The sequence below is a fragment of the Mus musculus genome, chromosome 11 (assembly GCF_000001635.26).
Source record: "Mus musculus strain C57BL/6J chromosome 11, GRCm38.p6 C57BL/6J".
Classification (NCBI taxonomy): domain Eukaryota; kingdom Metazoa; phylum Chordata; class Mammalia; order Rodentia; family Muridae; genus Mus; species Mus musculus.
In genome coordinates this window covers 70,367,665-70,390,868 of record NC_000077.6, presented here as the reverse complement: position 1 = coordinate 70,390,868, position 23,204 = coordinate 70,367,665, and the positions used below count along the sequence as shown (strand labels likewise).

Here is a 23,204-nt window from a genome sequence, read left to right as displayed (position 1 = left end):
TGGGGTTTTTTGGGAAAAAACAAAGATTTACAGGAAGTCACAAAGATGGCACAGATGAGTGGAGGTGAGAAGGTCGCTGGTTCTGTCTACTAGATTATAACTGTTAAGATCATTGGTTTGATGGTGTTGCAGTAATGAACTCTGCTTTCCAGGATGGGGATAGACAGAAGTCTTTGCCCAGCCTTCATACTGTTAGAGATGTCTTGATATGGTCATTGACAGATAATAAAATGTATGTTAATGCAACGGGAAACTAAAGCAAGGAAAGGTGCTATGTAGTTCAGTATGGGAGTGGTGTGTGTGTGTGTGTGTGTGTGTGAGAGAGAGAGAGAGAGAGAGAGAGAAGAGAGAGGGAGACAGAGAGAGAGTTGGGGGCTGGGGTCAAGGTTTTAACTTGCTGTTCTGGGAACATTAATTTTCTGGGGAGGATACAAGTACAAAAGTTCAGAAACAGAAGCATTCCTGTGTTGTCAGAGGAAGTTAGTTTAAAAAGGTGGCTATGGGCTGGGAAGAGGCTGGGGCTGGGAAGAGGCTGGGGTGGGCTGGGCTGGGGTGGAAGCTGCTGGGGGGGTGTAGGCAGGTGTCTGATCCTGTGATTTATGTTTTAACATCCGTTTAATATATTTGGGGAATAGTTGAGGTGGAATAAGGGTAGTGGCAGAGATGCAAGTAATTCATTTAGGAGAGTTGATATTTCCCACCAGGGTTGGAGTCTGGGAACTTTTTAAAGGAACATTGATAGAAATTTGAAGTTCATTCCATTTTCTTTTCTTTTAAGATTTTATATATATATACATGTACATATACATATACATGTACATACATACATACATACATACATACATACATATATATGAATGAACCTCTGCTTGCTCTGGTTAACCCTGATCACTGTGATCAATTCTGCTTGCTCCAGCCCAAAGATTTATTTTATTATTATTATAAATAAGTACACTGTAGCTGTCTTCAGACAGCACCAGAAGAGGGCGTCAGATCTCATTGCAAATGGTTGTGAGCCACCATGAGGTTGCTGGGATTTGAACTCAGGACCTCTGGAAGAGCAGTCAGTGCTCTTCCATCTCTCCAGCCCTCATTCTACTTTCCACACAGAACTACTTCACTGTCCGACCTATCTAGGTGGATCATTTTGGTGCCCACATTAGTGGGCACATGAGCACACAGATGCTGGCTCATACTGTTTTCATGAGTTTACCAGCTGAGTTCCTGGAAATGGAGCTGCTGAGCGCTTCCTGGAGCTCTGCCAGCCTCTGCTTCCACGCAGGGTGAGCATGCTTAGTGTCATCTGTGCTTGTTATGGGGCAGGCACATCATGGAGCTTTAAACTTTTCTTTTTGTAGATGGGAACATTGACATTTCGGCACGCCTTTTTAAAAAGTTTGTCTTTTGACTGGTTGTATTTTCTGTTTGCCATGTTAAAATATTTTATCTAATTTTTTTTGTTGCTGAGGATTGAACCTGGGTCTTGTGCATACTAAACCATAAGTAAGTTCTCTGTCCCGGACTTACAGTTTATATGTTGACAAGACTTTTATAGCCCTGTTCCCCTCCTTCCCCTCTGTGTGTGTATATGTATGTGTGTTTTATTGAAACTAGGGTCTCACATGTTTGGCATGAGTTTTACAACTGTATCCCTAACCTGTAGGTATGTGCACGTGAGTGCTATGTGCACCTGAGTGCAGGTGCCTTCAGAGGCCAGAAGCGTAGGATGTTGTGCAGCTGGAGTTAAGCAGGGAGGTGAAGTGACCTCGGGAAGGGTAGTAAGTGCTCTTATCCACTCAGCTCTCTCCAGCCTGGCAGTATTTTAAAATCATTGGGTCAGACTATTAGATGGGCTTCATTTGTTTTCCCAAAGACTTCTTTGTAATAACTGCTTTGTGTGTGTGCATGTGTTTTTAATTTTGATTCACTTATGTGAGTACACTGTTGCTCTCTTCAGATGCACCAGAAGAGGGCATCGGGTTCCATGCAGATGGTTGTGAGCCACCATGTGGTTGCTGGGAATTGAACTCAGGACCTCTGGAAGAGCAGTCAGTGCTCTTAACTGCTGAGCCATCTCTCCAACTTCCATGTTCTTTTAATATGAGAACTTTTATGGTTTTAATTTTTTTGCTTTTAAAATATTTTACCCAGATGCTCTATTGGAAATCTGCCATGTTTTTCTATAGTCATGATTCCTATCTGGGTTTACCTTCTGTGTGTTGTTTCCATTGCTCTGACTGTATACACACGCTTGCCGTACCTTTATCGCGTATCTGAATGTCTGGTAGGAAGAGTAGTGCCTTTGCCTTGGTTTATGGAAAAAAAAGGATAATTGGTAAGGGCCAGAATGGGACAGTCATTGTCCAGACCAGTCCGGACATCTGGGTAGGCAGTGAAGAGAGTAATGAGTCTCCATGGCCCACATGGAGCTCTTCCTCAGGCTTCTGCCCAGTGAATGTTCAGAGAGCCAAATGGTTCAAATGTCAGTGAGCATTCTGAATGGGCTAACAAATCACCTCACCTGGAGGAGGTTTCTGTGCTGCATGGTTGTCAAAATCATTTGTTTCTAAGTCTTGTAAACTATGAGTCACAACGTTGGAAGTTAGAAAGACTGATCTTTAGATTTTTGGGGCATGTAAGGATTTAAAAAAAAAAAAAGCATGAGGGTGTAGTTTAATGCCAGATTTTGCCTAGCCTGTGGGAGACCTTTTGCTTGATTCCATAGTGCCACCAAACCGAAGAAAAACTGCGAATTTAGGGCCCTTCAGCTTCATCACCACAAGAGGAGGACATTTTATAGATGCGGAAGGTTCAGTGAAGGAGGTACAAGGAGGAGTTGGCTGGTGTTGGGGGTGGGACAGGGTTTGGAAATCTTGTGTGGGAGTTGGGGCCTTATTCCAGGAAGCATAAATTATTTTAAAATGTTCTTGAGGGGAAGTGACCTAATTGGATTTTCAGTGAGCCTTGGGAATCTGAGAGAGTCTTGGGAGGAAAGTCGGAGCTCAAGAGACCAAGCAGTCTAGGCAGGTCAGCTGCCCTGGCATTTAGTGTCTGGGATCAGCGGCCATGTGCTATGCACTTGTTTTAGCTACTCTTGACTCTTGCTGAAGGCTCCTGGGCCGAGCAATCTGGCTCCCTGTGTCTCCCCAGCAGATAGCCTCCCAGCCGAGGCACTCCCTAGAGATGGGGCTTTAGAGGGAAGGTTGTTGGAACCTGTAGATAATCCAGTTAAGCCGAAGTCCAAGAGAGCAGATTAAGGGGGAGTTGGGGGGGGGGAGGTGCTTACATTGCATCAGCAGTGCATCAGCGGGTTTGAGGCTTTGGGAAACATACAACATGTCTCTGGGCTCAGTACATTAATAACAGTACTTGAATGATCAATGCCTCTGGGTAGCAGCAGCTGAGTGTGTGGGCTCTGAAGCTCAGGAGAGAGCCCATGGTTGAAGATTTGGTGAAAGGATAAGTCACCCAGGGAACTGAACTGAAGAGAACTGATGTGAAATGGAACCCAGATAACATCACATTCAGGGGCATAAGGGGCCATTCAGGGAGAGCCAGGTGTCCCGAGAGGGTGGGGACCTAAGGAAGTAAACTAGGTAGGAGGCAGATGCTTCTGGCTAGCCTCATGTGACCATTGGGTATGTCCATGTCCCAGCCCTCCAGCTCTCAATGGTGGAGCATGAAGGGATAAGCTAGAGCTGGCTGGAAGGCAGACCATGCTCCCTCATCCTTTGTAAGCCAAGGAGTAATGTCCGGTCCCATCTGTGAGCCACAGGGTGCCATTCCTCTGATAGAATTCTACAGGGCCGAATTGGTTTTCAGCTCTTGTCCCTTGTCACTTTCCTACTTCTGGCCTTTACCTACCTGGACTCAAGTACAAATATGTTTTCAAATGCTGAATATTTGAATGGTCTGCTCAGTGAATTTCCCTAAAGACTAACTCATCTGTTACCCTGTGGATAGGGTGGTGTGCCAGTGTGCAGGGTGTTTTCTAGGAAGGTGCCCAGCAGGAAGGAGTCTTAGCCAGAAGGAAGTGTGCATGCCTTGGTGATCTGGAGTAAAGAGATTCTTTGAGGTTTTTTTTTGTTTTGGTGGTTGTTGTTGTTGTTTGAGACAGGGTTTCTCTGTGTAGCCCTGGCTGTCCTGGATCTCACTCTATAGACCAGGTTGGCCTTGAACTCAGAAATCTGCCTGCCTCTGCCTCCCAAGTGCTGGGATTAAAGACGTGCACACCACCGCCCGGCTCATTCTTTGAGTTTTAAAGTTTTATTTATTTCAATTTTATTTTTAAAAAGTTAGTTCTTATTTATGTGTGTGTGTGTGTGTGTGTATGTATGTATGTATGTATAGATAGATAGGGGTGCCATTGGAGGCCAGAAGAGGACATCACATCCCTGGGATACAAAGGTTGTGTATGGCTATGTGGGTGCTGGGATATGAACCTAAGTTCTCTGCAAGAACACCAAGTGTTCTTAATTACTGAACATCTCTCCACCCCCTTCTCCTGTGTGTACTCACATCCAAGCACACATGCATGCTGCTGTGGGGGGTCAGAGGACACTCTATGGGAGTCAGTTCTCTTCTGGGGATTGAACTTAAGGTGGTTCTGCCTGGTGGCAAGTGCCTTTACCTTCCTGAGCGTTCTTCCTCGCCCAAGTTCTTCATGATTTTGCTTGGTCCAAACTTGAGGTGTTCTAAGGTTTTCTTTTACTTGAATCTCACTTTACAGTGGATGTCCTTGGCAACTGTCATGTTTACCATATCTTTTTTTTTTTTTTTTTAAGATTTATTTATTTCATTTATATGAGACTGCGGCTGTCTTCAGACACACCAGAAGAGGGCATCGATCTCATTACAGATGGTTGTGAGCCACCATGTGGTTGCTGGGAATTGAACTCAGGACCCCTGGAAGAGCAGGGGCTGATTGCTGAGCCATCTCTCCAGCCCAGGTTTACCATATCTTGTTTGTCCAGCTTCCATTTGTTAGTTTAGAGCTTAAGCCACACATTTGAGTGTCAAGTACAAAGACTCTAAATCCGATTTCACTTTGATAGGCTTAGCCTATCAGCTAGGCTGGAGGGGACTTTCCTCTTTGATTCTGCCATATGTTTAACTGTCAGCCCCATGAGTCATTCATTCATTCTCAGGTTCCCTTCACAGAAACAGTCCTTCCTGCAGGCTCCACATGCTGTGTGCAGAAAGAGCTAACAAAGATGCCAATAGTCACTGCCTTCAAGCACCTGTAGGTCTTGGGAGGGAGAAAGGGAAGTGTAACTGCAGTCACCTACAGTCCTTAGGTGAGGCCAGGCATAGTTGGTGCACACCTTTCTTCTCTGCACTTGGGAGGCCCAAGGCAAGTGGATCTCTGAGAGTTCAAGGCCAGCTTGGGCTACAAAGGGAGTTCCAGGCCAGACAGAGTTGTTATGTTATGTGGTAAGTCAATCAATCTCTCTCTCTCAAAAAAAACAAAAAACCTTTTATGATTGGAAATCAAAAAAAGAGCCGGTAGTTGGGCATCAAAGAGTTGGGCACAGCGAGAAGATTGAAGGGCATCCAGAGTCTATCTGGTATTTCAGAGCTCAGGCACTCTGGTCAGAAGGAGAGAGTGCTCCACCAGTTTTAAATGGCTGGACCCAAGAACAGTATATATTTTCTTACTTATTTTGCTTAAAACAATAACAAAGAAACATTTTTGAAAGATGTGGTGGTGGTGCATGCCTTTAAACCCATCACTCAGGAGGCAGAGGCAACTCTGCCAACTCTGAGTTGGAGGACCCCTAGGACTACATGGACAAACTTGAAAAAACAAAAACCCCAATTTCTTTTGAGAATTTCATGCATGAGTACTTTATTTGCATAATTCCCTCCCCTCCCTGCTCCTCCATTATCTCCCAAGTTTATGACCTCCTCTGTAACCGTTATTGTTAACATTTTGACATTTACACTATTGTAGAATATGTCAACTGAAAATTTTATTTATCAGAAATCCCGACATCTGCAGAAAGGGTGACAGTGTACCAGATCCAGATCTGTTAACGGAGATTAAATACTAATCTGTTACAAGTGGACGTATCCTCTGTGGTAGTTGTGATGATACGATACTTAATCCCTCTTACACGCCTCCTTTCTCCCTTTTTCTTTTGAGACAGGGTCTCGCGTGCAGACCAGGCTGGTCTTGAAGGCAGAGATCTGCCTGGCTCTTCCTCCCCAGGAGTAAAGGCACATGCCACTACACAGTGCTCACTCCTACATTTTATTTTTATTTTTAAAATTTTTGTTTTGTTTTGTTTTTTTGAGCAGGGTAATTCCTTGGGAGAATGAAGTGAGAGGACTATAAAGTGAAGTCCAGCCTGGATAGCCCAAGAGACTCCTAAAGCCTTAGTTAAACACCCAAAGAATTGTCGCAATTGAAATCTTTCCAACTATCCCACTCCTTTGTTACTATTTTGTTATTGTTTTTGTTTCTTGGAAACAAGGTTTCTCTGTGTAACCCTGGTTGGCCTGGAACTGACTCTGTAGACCTTGAACTCATAAATCTGCCTGCCTCTGCCTCTTGAGTGCTGAGATTAAAGGCATGCGCCACTATGCCCAGCTACATGGGTGTCCTTTAATGCTGTTTGTGAACTTAAACTTTCTGTGTCGCCTCATGGCTTGTACTGAGTCCCATCCATGACATAAACTTCCTGACCCTGTTTCTCAGTATCAACTCTTTGGACTCCTGAGTCTAAAAAGACTGATCTCCACTGAGGGCACCTCTGGTAGCTCCTGCCAAGCTGCTAAAATTTATCATTGCCGTCTAGACTAGCAATTGTATTTTCTTTTCTCTAGTTAAAAACAAAAGGGGCAGGAGAGATGGTTCAGTGGTTAAGCACACTGACTACTTACTCTTCCAGAGGACCTGGGTTCTCAGCAACTGCACATCAGCTCACAAGCATTTGTAACTGTAACTCCAGTCCCAGGGATCCAACACCTAGTCTCTGTGGGCATAGCATGCATGTGCACAGACATACGTGCAGGCAAAACACCCATATACATAGAATGAATAAACATTTAAACAGTAGAACTGGGGAGATGGCTCAGTAAAAAGTGCTTGCCATGCAAACACGGGAGCTGGAGTTTAAACCCCAGAATCTATGTAAGAAAGCTGGTTGCAGGGGCTTCGAGGTGACTCTGGTTAAGACTGATGCATCCTCTTTCAGAAGATCCAGCACTCATGTAGGATGGCTTACACCCACCATAACTGAAGCTCTAGGGACATCTGATGCTTTGGGCAACTATTCCCATACATATCTACACACAAACCTATATATGTACCCATAATTAAAGAATAAAAGCTGCTGGGCGTTGGTGGCACACGCCTTTAATCCCAGCACTCGGGAGGCAGAGGCAGGCGGATTTCTGAGTTCGAGGCCAACCTGGTCTACAAAGTGAGTTTCAGGACAGCCAGGGCTACACAGAGAAACCTTGTCTCCAAAAACAAAAACAAAAAAGAATAAAAGCTGGTTGCACTTGTAACTCCAGCCCTGAGGAAGTAGAGGCAGAATCCTGGGCCCCCCTGGCTAGCCAGCCTCCTTTGTATAGTAAGCCAGTGAGAGACCTTGTCTCAAAAAACCTGGAGGAGCAGGCATGGTAGCATGCTTTTAATCCCAGCATCCAGGAGGCAGAGGCAGGTAGATCTTTCAAAGTCTAAGGGGGAGGGAAGAAGGAAGGAAGGAAAGGAGAGTGTGTTTAGCACATAATTCAGATTTATATATTCTAACTAAAAAGGTGCCTGCCAAACAATAGCACATGTGTCTGATAAAGATTAAGTTCAGGTTGTAGAATTTGGCAGACTGTCATGCTCCCACTGATTTAAGCCACATAATTGCCTGAAGACCGATGAAGGCAAAGCCCAGCTTCATTGCTTGTGTCTTACAGATCAGGCTGCACAGTGAAGACCACACAGTGGAGCACAGTGCGTTCATGTTTTGTTGTATGATCGAAGCAGATCCATGAAGACGTGAGCAGCAGAGCCAGTCTGGATTGCAGACTGAAGGAAAAGGACATCTCCTGTGTCACTGATTGGCGGTTCAGTAGAAAACTGAATCAGTTATAAAGCAGGATTTAAAACTGCCCCATTGCCAGGCAATGGTGGCGCATGCCTTTAATCCCAGCACTCGGGAGGCAGAGGCAGGCAGATTTCTGAGTTTGAGGCCAGCCTGGTCTACAGAGTGAATTCCAGGACACCCAGAGCTACACAGAGAAACCCTGTCTCAAAAACAAAAGCAAAAACAAAAACTGCCCTATTGTCCAATGACTTAAAATATCTTTACATTTTAATAATTTATATTTAATCCAAAGAAGAGTCATGTATTTGTGTGTGTCTGTGTGTTCTTTTGAGATGATCTCACAGTGGCCTGGAACACTGTGTAGAAAACCAGGCTGGCCATGAACTCACACAGATCTGCCTGTCTGGGACTGAAGATGTAACCCACCACGTTCAGCACACCCCCCCCCCCCTTGATGCTGCTTGGACACACACCTCTCCTATCCTTGTGGCTGGGATCTTGCTATCATCCAGGAACTCCCTTTGCCAAGGTCCTTGATCGCTTCCGCTTTTCCTGCTTCCTGGACCCTGTGTTCCTCTGTCTTGGTTTATTTTCTGTGTCATCGGGGCATCCCTTCCAGTGACTTCTTGAGAAAGGATGTGTAGGCGGCAGAATGGTCCAGTTCTCATTCTTACCAGAACATGGATACGGTCATGTCACATTTCCCTGGCAGGTGCAGGGGGGGTGCAGTCAGAAATTAATATCCCTCGAGAGCCTGTAGACGTCGGCTTGTTTTTCTAGTGTCCAGTGTTGTCAGTGAGAAGCCTGACCCCACTGTGACTAGGTTTTCATGTGGCCTGCTTTTTTTTTTTTTTTTTTGGATGCTTTTGGATCTTTTGTTGGTTATGGCAGTGTTCTGAGAGCTCCTTCTGTTGGCATCTGATGGGTTAATTCAATCAGAACTGATATTCTCAGTTCTCCAAATGTTTCTTACAGTTTTCTTCACCACCCCCGCTCACCCAGGAAATACCATCCCACCAGTGTTTTACATCTGGGGCACTCGTTGGTTTCTCTTACTGCTTCTCCCTTGTTTTCTGTTTATTTGTCCTTTTGGGGGGAAATCTTAATACTTTTTTCTGAGGCATCTTTTGAAATGCTAGCTTCTGCTATCACAATTTTATTGCAGAGAGGACGCAACTCTCTCTCTCTGGCGGTCTTCTCCCTCCTTCCCTTTGTCCCCATCTCTCCCTCCCCTTCTTGTTTCTGTAATATCCTCCTCTCTGCAATGTCCTCTTTTCTTATCTCTTCATGCTTTGATGGTAAGTTAAAGCCTTTCCCCCCACCTCCCACCTCTCCAAGGCCCTTTCTGCTTGCATTCTGTACTTCCAATTTCCTTGCCTCTTTCCTAATGTTTGCCTTTCATTTTTAAAGTAAGGCCAATGAGATGAGTGTGTGTATGTGTGTGTGTGTGTGTGTGTGTGTGTGTTGTCTGAACTTTTCTTTTTACATTTGTGTGTCTGTCTGCCTGTCTGTCTGTGACTTTGTGTCTGTGTGTGTTTTCCAGGCACAAGTCACTGTGCCTAGCTGAGGATATGTAACATCCATATCTATATGAACATGGATTCTCATTTCCCCAAAACACAAGGTTTCACTCTTAAGTCACATACCGCACAAATGATCTCCTTTGAGGTCTAGGTGAGGAGAGGGGAGGCTGTAGCCTTGCCTGTGAGCCCGAGCCTTGTTTGATTCAGCCAGGCGCTGTTCACATTCCTCCTGGAGGTTGCATGGAACCTTCTCTAGGGCCCTTTGGAGTAACAGTTCCTGGCTCTTTTTGGTTGCTTAGAGAACTGTTCCCCACACCCCATTCTTTCCATGATGACTACTGTTCAACCTATAAAATCTCTAACTTTTGTTGGGTGGGGGCTGGGAAAACATTGAAGGGTGACCTGGGGAAGCAGTCTACCCCCACACTTGACTTTACCCGGTTGCTTCACATACTGCTACCTCCACAGAGTGTAAGACCATTGGTCAGACAGCTCTGTGTGCAGCTGCCATATCTTGTGTTTGGAATCTGTCTCCTGCAAGCCAAGGGGCCTGTGGTTTATGTCAACACCTTTGCAATAAGAAGCAGGTTTGCTCCTCTCTCTACATTTTCTCTTGCTTCCTGTTTTTTTTTCTTCTGTATGCCTGTTCTAGTTATTTTGTGATAAGTCATCCTAAAATGTAATGACTTAAAAATTTCACAGTTATTTAATCATTGTCTTACAGTTCTGATGGTCCTGGGGCTCAGCTAAGTTCCCTCACCTGGGGACTCTCATGTTGCTGTGCTCACAGTAGCCAAGGGCACAGTCAACTCAGAGGGTTCCTACCTCACAGATCTGATGACTGATACTGGCATTAAACTGGGATCTTAAGTTAGTATTGTCAGCTGGAACGTTCATATGTTCCTGATAGAGAGTCTGTGTGTCCCCATTGCATGATGACTAGGAATGTCCTCATTCTAAGAGTGAACATAATAAGACAACAAGATAGAGGGGATTGCTGACTGACCCCAGAAATCACGTAGCATTCCTTCTGTTGTATACTGGCTGGAAGTCAAAAGGTCTTACTCGGGTAAGAAGGGGAGATAGAGCCTCCTCAGTGAGAGACGCATCGGCATCAGGTAAGGGGACACAGATGCTATATACGTGGTCATAGATGGAAAACGATCTGTCACAGTCCTGTCTCTGACCCCATCACATCCCTGCCACAGGCAAACTATGTGCAATTCCTTCTCAAAGTCATGGCCTGACTGGCATCAGTTTAAGGTCCAGGGCCTTGTCCAAGTGCAGGCAAGGATCTCTGGTGTGTCTGTTAGGTAAAACTCTTTCCTTCCTGTGAGTTCTCTATGGATTTTGGCTTCAGCTTTTGGGAATTCACTTATTTGTGATGTAAGGATGTGTGTGTGTGTGTGTGTGTGTGTGTGTGTGTGTGTGTGTGTGTGTGAGAGAGAGAGGGGGGGGGAATGGGTGCTCATGGCATACATGCAGAAGTCAGAGGCCAACCTTGTCACCCCTTGTCTTTCTGCCTTGTTTGAAATAGTCTATTCCCATTGCTGTGTAAGCCGGGATGAGTGGCCCAGCTTCTGGACACTCAGGGCAAGTGTCCTGCCTACTGTCTCCCAGGCCGCCTTTAGAACTTTAGTTTCTTCTTGGGGGCCATTTTTCTACTGTGATCATCAGCGACTAGTTCTCTTCCTGCGATTCTTGGGTACCGAAGTCCAAAGCATATTTTTGTCTTTGCACTGTTTCTGTTCCTTGCAGTTCAGAATAAACAATAACAAAAAGTCATTTGTACATATTATATGTCTCAGCTACAATTCAGTCTATCAGTTAAAACACTTTAACTTTGTGGTACCCTTTTCTAGTTTGGATTGGAGTTGTCTTTAAAAATGTTTTTTAAACAGGTGAGATAAGCACTCATGTTGTTCAGGCTGGCTCTTGTTATATAGCAGAAGCTAGCCTTGAACTCATGGTCCTTCTGCCTCTTTGAAAGTACTGGAAAAATATAGGCAAGCACCACCATGCCAGGCTCATTGGCCTTGCTTTTCCATAAGAGGCTTGGGTTTTGTCTGTTTCAAGCATCTTCTGGAAATGTCCTGAGGTTTAGCAAGCGACCTCACAGATTTGGACTTAATCTTTAGATCCTGTTTTCTAGAAATGCCCTGAGCGTTTTGTGTGCCCAGAGCTCATTTCCTAATTTTGTCACTACTTAATCCTGTAAGGAATATATAACATCTTAACTCATCCTTAACCTCTTGCATGTCATCACACTGAGAATCATATGGCAATGTGAATAGTGTGTCCTGAAATTTCTTTGGATCATTGAGTTTCCATGCTACTGCATAGTCCATGCTACTGCAGGGGACAGTAAGTGTCACTATTATGTCCTAATGCTACATACGTAACCATAATTGCCATTGAGAATGTAACTGTAGCTTTAATCTTTAGACTTATTATGTATATAAGTGTTTTATCTGCATGTATATGTGTGCATCATGTGTGTGCCTGGTGCCTATGGAGGTTGTTGGAAGCCCTGGAATTGGAGTGACAGATTGCTGTGAGCCACCGTGCTGGTGCTGGGAACTGAGCCCCAGTCTTCTGCAAGAGCAGCAAGTCCTCCTAACCACTGAGCTGCGGCCCTAATCCCATTATCTCTTAGGTTTCGACAACCCTTTCCTTTAAACCCTCAATGCAGCCTCTTCTAGTGCTAATTCTGCGATAAATTACTTCAGGAGTTAGGGGTTTAAAATATTAACAATTGTTATGTCAAATGGCTTTTGGGCTTACCAGGGGCAGCTGGGTACCAAGGGGAGTGCTTCTTGGTCAGTCTCTCAAGTGAGTATGGTTACCTGGTTACCTTGTGCCTGGAGCTAGTCTTGTCTTCCATGCTCACATCTAGTGCTGGAATGCTGACCATTGGCTGCAAAACTTACACATGTTCTTGGCATGAGGTGTGTTCTCCTGTAGTGTGGTAGCTAAGTTCCAGAAGGACAAGGAGATGTAGGTTAGGGTGGTACATGCCTACAATTCCAGCCCTTGGGGGCATGAGGCAGGAGGATCAAGGCCAGCCCTGGTTATATATGGAGTCTGAGGCTACAGGCAACCCTGTCTTAAACATATCAACAATGAAACAAAAACAATAAAAAAGCAAGGGGAAAAGTACGTGCAGAGTTTTGATGGCTTTGTTTTAGGAGGCTGCAAACCATTGCTTCTGATGTAGTCTACAGGTAGAGGGTGGCAAAAGAGTTCACGAAGGAACAAGGGGGTTGAGATCTATTCTAGTCAGTGGGAGGAGGAGACTCTGCAGGCGCTGGGAGATGGCTCAGTGACTGAGGCTCTTCTTGATGTACAAGTGTGAGGGTCTGAATCGGGATCTCCAGAACAGGTGCAGAGCTGTGCACATCTGTAATCGGTGCTTACTGTGAGGTGGGAGGTCACAGGCCACTCTCGGGAAGCTTCAAGGCCAGCCAGGCTGCGACATGCTGTGTCAACAAGACACAAACATTTTGCAAGGAGAGAACAGATCCCTGAGGTGGTCCTCTGACCGTCCCATGCTCACCATGGCATGCCCATATCTGCAGAGCCCTACCTAAGGATTAGATGAAAAGTCTGTGTGGGATGGGCCGTGTGAGGCCGCCATGTCTGGAATGTAGTCTTTCACGATGCCAGGCTTTTATTTTATTTTACTTTTTAAAGGTTTCTGTTTTGTGTGCCTGAGTGTTTTGCCTGCATGAGTGTGTGTGACACATGTATGCCCGGTGTCCACAGTGGTTGGAAGAGGCAAGAACAGCAGGCGCTCTGAACTGCTGAGCCATTTCTCCAGCTCCCAAAGAGATGTTTTACTCATGCTCCTCGCCATCCTTGTTACATTAAAACTAAGAAAAAGGGCTTGGAGTGTAGCTTAGTGGGTGGAGTGTGCGCCTAGCATGCCCTCGGTCTCCAGCACTATAAAAAAGTTTTTAAAAAACAATTATAAATTCTTACTCTCAAGATGCTATCAATGTATTTCTAGGACAAAGAAAAGCTTATATGTACCTAATTCATTAACTTACTCTAATTAAACTCTTTAATACAGTGTATTTTGATCATGTTTCCCCCCCTCAACTATGCTACCAGATTCTCCCCTATACCACTGTGCACTCACCCTCAAGTTTTCTCTTTTGAAAACAAAATCCCCCAAACCCCAAATCAAAACAAACAAAAACTCAATAAGACAAAAAAAAAGTCAAAATGCCCCAGTGTATGTCTGTGAGTGCACAGTGGTATCATTTTTCCTGTGTCTAGAAGATGCTGTGCTATTGGAGTCATCCTTCACCTCTGCCTCTACTGCATCTCACCCTCTGCCTCTTCTGCATAGATCCCTGAACTCTGAGTCGGGGTTTGATGAAGACGGTTCACTTAGGACTGGGTTCTCCAAAGTCTCTCACTCTGCTCGTTACCACACAGTTCATTTTTAAAGTGGTAAATATTAACTTTTTCCTAACTTCTTGTAAATTTGTTATGGTTGTTATAAAAAAATTCATCTTGTCATATTGGCATTTAATATAAAGTTTATGTTAATTAAACTTAAAAATAAATATTTAAAATACAATAAACAGCCTGGTCACAGAAGACACTATGTGGGGCCAGTTTGGTCATCTGATAATTGCCGTCTTAAGTGGAAACCTACATTTCAGGCTCCAGGAACCAGGAAAAGAAAATCTTTTGGGTAGAAGAATACCTAGTATCTCCCTCTATCTCGCCACTCCACACCAGGACATCACAGCTATGCAGGACTAAGTAGCAGAGTGCCTACAACTTGGAGATGTGCCCTGCACTGAGCAAGAGGGCTGGAGAAAATGGAGCTCTGTAAATTGGCAAGAGTAGGGAAATCCAGAACAGGAAAGAGCTGGAAAGAGGAACCTTGAATTGTGTGCATGAGTTTTTACAAGTCCGGGGCTAATCGCAGAGCTGTGCATGCAGAGAACATTCACACAGCAGCCGATGCCTTTGAAAGGCTGAATTACGACACCTACTGCAATCTTGGTTCCAGACCACGAGAAAGGAGTGTGCAGAGTAGATCTGCAGCAGTTCAGGCAAAGGTTTTGACACTGAAACCACAGAAAGCAAGATAGATGGTGACCTTGAATCTCACTGTTGTGTGGCTTCCCCCCACAGAATGGGGATAAATATCTAATCCCCTGAACCAGTACACCAACCAAATGAATCATTCCACTCAAGCTTGGGGAACGTGGGTAACTAAAAGGCAGATGCGTTTTCAAGAAGCACCTCAGCAGGGTGACAACTCACAAAGACCATGGTCTTTTTAAAGTTTGAAATGACATGCCTCTGTCTGTCTGTCATCTCTTCTCTGGATGAATCATGTGAGTGTTATTGAAGTCAGTTTTCTTCTTTCAACACGTGGGTCCTATATATCAAACTCTACATCAGGACTGGCACCTATACCCACTGAGCCTTCCAGCCTACTCAGAAATGCAGCTTTCTGACCACCTTGTCGGCATCTCAACTGAAGAGTCGTCACTCTCCAAGTGTTGTTCAGTAAGTTCTTAAGCTTTGGGGAGAGACCTCACGAACCTTGTAACATTCGGGAGCTCCTAACTGCAGATTTCCTTTACTTCTGGGCTTTTTAGGTTTCATTTACTTCCTGAGTTCTTATGAGCTTCCTTCCTCTCTCCAGGAGAGAGTATTATAGTTCGGAGGAACTAGGTCATGGGACCAGACAACAAAAAACAAAATCAACATTCTCCAGAAAATTTGATGGTGTTGAGAATCTCTCACTATAGCTTTCAAAATGTTCAGGGTCTGATTTAAATTACTTGTTATAAAAAGAATCTGGAAGATGGTTCTTATTCTCAAGAAAAAAGCAATTAACGGAAATCAGTCGTGAGGTGGCTTGGTAACTAGCATTGTTAGACAAAACAAAAGCAGCTCTTAAACTGTGTCCTATGAGGTAAAAATAATGGGTAGATGCTCTCAGCAGAGCTTCTGCTAAGAACTAAACGGGGAGTTTAGAGCAAAGAGGACAGCGTCTGGAATGGGATTTCTCCTGGATGACTTGGTCGGGAGATGGAGATGACAAAGGAGCCAGAGAACAAGGAGAAAAGAGTCACACTGATGAAAACAGGGAGAAATAAATTAGAAAGTGATGAACTGTGGTTCTGTGGTCCGTGGGGTAGGGTAAAATGTCTGACAACCACGTCGCTGAAGTCCCCCCAAGAGAGCAAAGTGTGTGCATGATGCTTGTTTGAAGAAAAATGGCAGAAACTTCCCAAATTAGCTTGGATTCAAAACATAGCTATAAACATGCTTGAATTCTGGTCTTCTATCATGCCTGTTTATTATTCTCATTTTCTGCTTCACTGCCTGCATTAGAGTTAAAGTATTTTAATATTACATTTTTAACCTTTCCTGCCTGTTTTTCAGAGAATGCCACAGGATTTATGGTAGATAGTCCACTTAGGATTAATGGTTTTCTCACTTAAATGGTAAAGCATTACCTCCATGTAGCACCCTTTGCTTCCTTTCGTTTTATCCTGTGTTTATGAATGTTTGCATATATACATGTCTGTGCACCATGTGTGTGCCTGGTGCCAAGGAGCCCAGAGGAGAGCAGTGGATCTCTTGGAATTGGAGGTAAAGATGGCTGTGAGCTGCCATGTGGGAGGTGTTGAGAACTGCTCAATCCTGGGTCATCTGGAAGAGAACCCACTGTTCCTAACCACTGAGCAATCTCCTCTCTGTCCTAGCAATACACTGAAAACTTCACCAGGCGACGTGCTGACTTCTGCTTTCTACTGCTAGTGCACACTTTAACTGTCTTGAGAGAGAGAGCTCAGTGCAGTGCCCAGGCACTTCCTCTTCTGCTGTTCTTTGTCTCTGTGACTGTGTCATCTTTAGGTAGCATTTTCCTTCAGCCTCAAGAAAATTCCTTTAGCACTTTTTATAAAACAGGTGTGATGGCAAAAATTCTCATTTATCTTTCGTCTAAAAATGCCTTGGACTTGGTGTGATGATGCACGCCTGTAATCTCAGTACTCTTGAGGCAGAGGCAGGAGGATAACAAGTTTGAGGGCAGCCTGAACTACATAACAAGGGAAGAGGAGAGGACAGGAAGGAGGGAGTAGGGAGAGTATTTTTTGTACCTGAATTATTTTTTTTCCTCTGTAAATAGAACTTCAAGTTCTTTTCTCAGTTTTTCCCACTTAAAGCGAGATTGGCATTTACTAAGAAAATGTTTTGGTGTAGATTGACACACAGCTCTTTAAATGCATTAAAGATGTCATTCAGTTGCTTTCTGCCTTCTTCATTCCCAGAGCGAAGACCACAGTCATTTAAGCAGTTCCTACCATACCTACAATCATGTGTCATATAACTCTTCTATATGTAACTGGAAGCTTTGTTCTCTTTTCTTCCTCTTCCTCTTCTTTCTCTTCCTCTTATTTTCTTCTTCCTCTTCTTCCTCCTCCTCCTCCTCCTCCTTGTCGTCTTCTTCTTCTTCTTCTTCTTCTTCTTCTTCTTCTTCTTCTTCTTCTTCTTCTTCTTCTTCTTCTTCTTCTTCTTCTTCTTCTTCTTCTCCTCCTCCTCCTCCTCCTCCTCCTCCTCCTCCCCCTTCTCTCTCTCTCTCTCTTTCTCTCTCTCTCTCTCTCTCTCTCTCTCTCTCTCTCTCTCTCTCTCTCAAGAGAGAGTTTCTTTGTGCAGCTTTGGTTGTCCTGGACCTTGCTCTGTAGACCATGCTGGCCTCAAACTCATAGAAATCCACTTGTCTCTGTCTCTGCCTCCTAAGTACTGAGATTAAAGCAGTGGGCCACCTCTGCCCAGCCTGAGGTTTATTTACTTAGTCTTTGGTTTCAATAATATACTTCTTTTCTGGCTTTATTACGTTTACCTGCCGGGGTATACACGTGCACATGGACACATGCACTCACACCAGTAAATGAATGTAAAAAGAGTTGAAACAGTTAAGCATTAACACACTATCCAATAAAACTGGAGTGGCCACATCAAATTTAGGCAAATTATTAGCCATGAAGCTGTGTTAACAGGAGTACAGACATGACAGCAAAGAAAAGGCCAGTCCAGAAAAAGTTACAGAAATTGTAGGTGCATATGTGTTTACAAAGGAGGACTCAAAACACACAAAAGGGAAAAGAATCTGAGATACAGATAGACAGAGGGACAGACAGATCCACAATAACATTTGAAAACTGCCAGTGCCCTCCCCACTGTCAGGAGTGGTAGGCAGAGGTCAACAAGGATGTAGCAAGTCGGAGCAGCACTAGAAAGCTTGGTCTAATTAGTACTGTAGCACAGGTCACTCAAACTGCGGGTGGTGTGATCTGCAACTGCCTACGGAAAACTCACCAACAGTCTATTCTGAGCCGTAATGCTTAACAAATTATAGTTAGCTGAAGTAACTGTCTCTCACCATAATGGGATAGAATAGAAATGAGCAGCAGAAAGATATCTGAAGACTCTTCAAAATATTAGGAAATTAAGCAATACATTTCTATCTCAAGGCTCAAAGAGGAAGTCTAATTGGAAATGAGAAATATTTTTAAATGAAGGGAAATGAAAATACACCTCTAGTTTTTTTTTTTTTTTTTTAGGGTACAGCCAAAGTGTTTAGTCACTAGCTGCTAGGAGCTGTAAGGGAGAACCAGCATTGGTGAGCAGTGGTTTCCATCCTGTGGGGTAACTGATTTCACCATGGAGAGCTGGTTTCCTGCACCAGTGTGATATCACCAACCACTATGCTGGGATGAGACATACAGAACAGATTCTCATGAGATGGCACAGGATAGGCTGGCTTCAGGACACCACTGCTTGTTGGAAAATTATAGATTAAATACTTAGATTAGAAAATGTGAAAACTTACATAAAATAGGATCTCTCACTTTTAGAAAAGAAAAAATAAAATTACGAGCAAAGTAAATCAAAAGCAAGAAGGGGGAAAGAAAGAGAAGGAACGAATGACCCTGGGACAAGATGATATGGAAAACCAGACAACCCAAGAGCTGGCTCAGGACCAAAGGTGAAATAATTAACATAAAAACACAAAGGCAGACATCCCTGTAGACACTACTCAATAGTAAATGGCTAGAACTTACTCAAAATAGGCTATTATGAACAATTTTATGCTCACAGATTTGACAACTTGGATGGGCTTGTATTGGAAGACACTACTAGAAAAAAAACAGAAAACTTGAGAAGTCCGGCATCTAGTAAAGAAATGGAGTCATGGCTGTGAGCCTTCTAACAAAGGAAACCCAAGGCACAGATGGGTTTTACTACCAAATATTAAAGAAAGGTGCTGTGTAGTGATGCTGTATAGTGGTGCTGTGTAGTGGTGCTGTGTAGTGATGCTGTGTAGTGGTGCTGTGTAGAGATGTTATGTAGTGGTGCTGTGTAGTGATGCTATATAGTGGTGCTGCGTAGTGGTGCTATGTAGTGGTGCTGTATATGACCTTGTGTTTTGTCTAAGGTTAAGTCTTTGAGACTAAAGAGTAGCCCATGGTACTCTGAAATATTAAAAACTTCCAAAGTTAACAGGCAATAAGAGTCCCTACTTTGTTGAGCCAATCATTACTGAGTTTAAGTGTATACCCTTTGGGCATTTAACTGTGTGCCTTGCAGACACAGTTTATGTTCATCATTGGTAGAGATTTTGCATATGAGGCAAGCTCTTAACACTAACCTGTATCCAAAGCCATCTTAGAGTTTTTATTGCTATAATAGAACACCATGTCTGTAAACAGCTTTGGGAGGAAAGTGTTTATTTAATCTTACAGCCATCATCTAGAGAAGTCAGGAAAGGAGCCTTGAGGAAGAAGCTGATGCAGAAGTCACAGATGAGTGCTGCTCACTGACTTCCTCAGCCTGCTTTCTTATAGCACCTAGGACCACCAGACTAGGGTTGGCACTGGCCATAATGAACTGGAGTATCTCACAACAATAATTAAGAAAAATTAAAGATAGGAATGCTGATCTGGTGGGAGCATTTTCTCAATTGAGGGTCTCTCTTCCTAAAGGACTCCAGCTTATATTAAGTTGACATAAAAGTAGCCATGACACAGCCACCACCTTTGGCTGTCTCTTCTTCCTCTTCCTCTTCCTCCTCCTCCTCTTTCTGCTCTTCTTCTTCTTCTTCTTCTTCTTCTTCTTCTTCTTCTTCTTCTTCTTCTTCTTCTTCTTCTTCTTCTTCTTCTTCTCTCATCCTCCTCCTTCTTCTCTTTCTTTTCTTCCTCTTTCTGCTCTTCTTCTTCTTCTTCTTCTTCTTCTTCTTCTTCTTCTTCTTCTTCTTCTTCTTCTTCTTCTTCTTCTTCTTCTTCTCCTCTCATCCTCCTCCTTCTTCTCTTTCTTTTCTTCCTCTTTCTGCTCTTCTTCTTCTTCTTCTTCTTCTTCTTCTTCTTCTTCTTCTTCTTCTTCTCCTCTCATCCTCCTCCTTCTTCTCTTTCTTTTCTTCCTCTTTCTGCTCTTCTTCTTCTTCTTCTTCTTCTTCTTCTTCTTCTTCTTCTTCTTCTTCTTCTCCTCCTCCTCCTCCTCCTCCTCCTCCTCCTCCTCCTCCTCCTCCTCTTCCTCCCCCCTCCCCTTCCTCCTCCTTCTTCTTCCTCCTCTTCATTTTCCTCCTCCTTCTTCTTCTCCTCCTTCTCCTCTTCTTAACTTAATTTTGTGACAGGGTCTCATTCCGTTGCCAAGGTTGGCCTTGAACTTTCTATGTAACCTGGGATGCTTTAAACTCAGAAATCCTCCTGCCTCAACCTGCTGAGCAATTTAGAGTGACAGCCTGTGACACCAGGCCTAATATTGATAGAGGCTTTAATGTTTATGGATATCTATCACTGTCTATGGAGAGAACATCGACAAACACACATGTTACCTAATGCTGATTTATTTTACAAGCATGTCCACAGAACATGAAAGAGTAAGGCTTCTTTAATATGTAAATATAAATGGCAAACTATAAAGCTTCTTATGTGTTCAATATTTAAATATCAATTGCAAACTTCATCAAGCTTTGCTAATTAGGGCTATGGCACAATTGTCTTAAAATAATTTAAAGCATTTAAGCTGTAATGACAAATTTAATATGATGGTTTTTCTTTCTTAGCATATATAAATTGTACAAAATAATGATTGTTATTATTGTTGTTGTTATTTTAGACAGGGTTTCACTCTGTATCCCTGACAAGCCTGTAACTCTAAGTAGATAAAGCTAGCTTCCAGCTCAGAGTTCACCTGTCTCTGCCTGGTGTGCATTGTTTTAAGCACTTTAAACAGTGCAGAAGCAGATGCACGATGACTTAAGTGCTCAGCCGCCACTCAGTGGTTCCATGCTTGCCTGGCAAGCACAGTGCATAAGCTACAGGGAAGCTTAAATCTACCAGACAGGGTGACACTCAGGAGACTGAGGCAGGAGGATCACAGTTTTTTGTTGTTGGTGGTTTTTTTGTTTTTGTTTTTGTTTTTTTAGGTCATCCTTGGATACACAGTGAGATCCTGTCTCTAAACAAACAAATCCTAAATGATACTTGTCTATTAAAACAATAACCATATGGGTTTCATTCATGGTTCCACTTGATTGCTTACTCTTGCTTTCCCTAGGAACAGACACTTTTAAGAGACAAGGCTTAAATGTATTGGCATGCTGAACCCAAACTTGTGGATTCCTGTGAGCCTTCTGCTAGTGCCATGGACTGGACTCAGTCGGCCACTCAACCCGCAGGAGAATCAGGGTCCTGGTATTCAGGTGGGCAAGAAGTCGGTGGGATGACAAACAGACACTGACATAGAGAGAGTGCTATATCTGAATGTAATTTCTCAAATTGAGCATCAGATTATAATACAGAAGAAAATAAGGAAGTTAGGCGACACATCAGCCAAGGTACACTGAGGTTACCAGATGCTTAATGACTCTATACACAAAACAGAGGAATGCATGCATAAAGACTGGCAGGAACTAAAACAACTGAGACAAAGTCAGCGCTATCTAAGGTCAGCTATATTCTTAGAAGCCAGGTGTGAAGTCTTTACACTCCAGGGGCAAGGGCTTTCACACCCAAGCCATAGTTCTAATTAGGGAGTTCTGCTAGTTAACCTCATGACTAATGCAATACTCTAGTTCCTCCTTAAACCACAGCCCAATCTTCTTCCTAAACCATTGTAAATTCCTGTATATGGGAATGACTTGGCTGTTATTCTAAGTGATTTTGTGGGGGGACTTTCTTCTATTAAGTAATGTAGTCTGCAATACATAACTATATAAGAATTCTAAACTTACTTTGCTAAGCTTGCCCTGAAATTTCTAATTCTATATAGTAGATAGTAATGACTGATTTCTTTCACTATCTCTGTTAAAATACTAGAGGCAATTCTGAATGTTACTGAATAAATAACATTCTTACTGAATTCCAAGTCCAGGGTTGGCTCAAGGACTACCTAGGACATTGGTGAAGGCCAGGAAGCAAAGTTCAATTTTGCTTAGGTATTTGACAAATCATTGCTTGGAGGCACGTATAATAAAACACCCATGGAAAGAGTTACAGAGACAAAGTTTGGAGCTGAGACAAAAGGATGGACCATCTAGAGACTGCCATATCCAGGGATCCATCACATAATCAGCCTCAAAACGCTGACTCCATTGCATACACTAGCAAGATTTTGCTGATAGGACCCTGATATAGCTGTCTCTAGTGAGACTACGCCAGGGCTTAGCAAACACATAAGTGGATGCTCACAGTCAGCTATTGGATGGATCACAGGGCCCCCAATGGAGGAGCTAGAGAAAATACCTAAGGAGCTAAAGGGATCTGCAACCCTATAGGTGGAACAACATTATGAACTAACTAGTACCCCGGAGCTCTTGACTCTAGCTGCATATGTATCAAAAGATGGCCTAGTCGGCCATCACTGGAAAGAGAGGCCCATTGGACTTGCAAACTTTATATGCCCCAATACAGGGGAACACCAGGGCCAAAAAGTGGGAGTGGGTGGGTAGGGGAGTGGAGGGGAGGGTATGGGGGACTTTTGGGATAGCGTTGGAAATGTAAATGAGGAAAATACCTAATTAAAAAAAATACTGATCCATTCACTGACTAACACAGGACAAGTTTGGAGCATTCGTACTATGTTGAGGCCGGCCAGCAGCCCACATGTCTGGGTTCTAGCCTGGGAGGCATCTTGGAATCTGGAAGAGAAGAGGGAAGTAAGCGGCACGAGAAAGAATGGAACCAAGACAGCAGTCTGATCAAGGTTCAATTTTACTATTCGGAGACACCATGTTATGAAGAATGGGGAGGGGCCCATTCCTGCCAAATCATCCTTGGAGTCCAGTTTCAGGTGACCACGTGTTGGCTCCGGAACAGCTAGGCGGCAGGCAGTAGCAGTGGGAGTGGCAGAACAATAGGGTGGCAAGCTCCACCCCCCCATGCTCTCTTGTGCTAACAGTCAAACCTGAGCAGCCAGATTTCAGGCTGGGGAGTGGGAGGTTACATCTCCTCCCTGTTGTTAATATAAAAAAGAAAAGGCTGGGCTGAGGCATAAAATTTATTTATGCTCTATAGTTCTGCCTGAATTATTAGGGCCTAATGAAGAAACCTGTCTCAGTGGGATTTCCTAACTTTTCTCATGGTAAACCCTT

The 23,204-nt window shown here is 43.7% G+C and overlaps 1 protein-coding gene across 1 annotated transcript in view; it reads left to right on the top strand.

Annotated features, from left to right (window-relative positions):
- The first annotated feature begins 330 nt into the window (after positions 1-330).
- Positions 331-23,204, top strand: part of Alox15 (arachidonate 15-lipoxygenase) — a 46,392-nt gene continuing 23,518 nt past the window's right edge. The window contains exon 1 of the mRNA XM_006532036.4: positions 331-15,106. Coding sequence (XP_006532099.1) covers positions 15,041-15,106 — 66 coding nt within the window. The 5' untranslated portion in view covers positions 331-15,040. The remainder of the gene's footprint in view (positions 15,107-23,204) is intronic.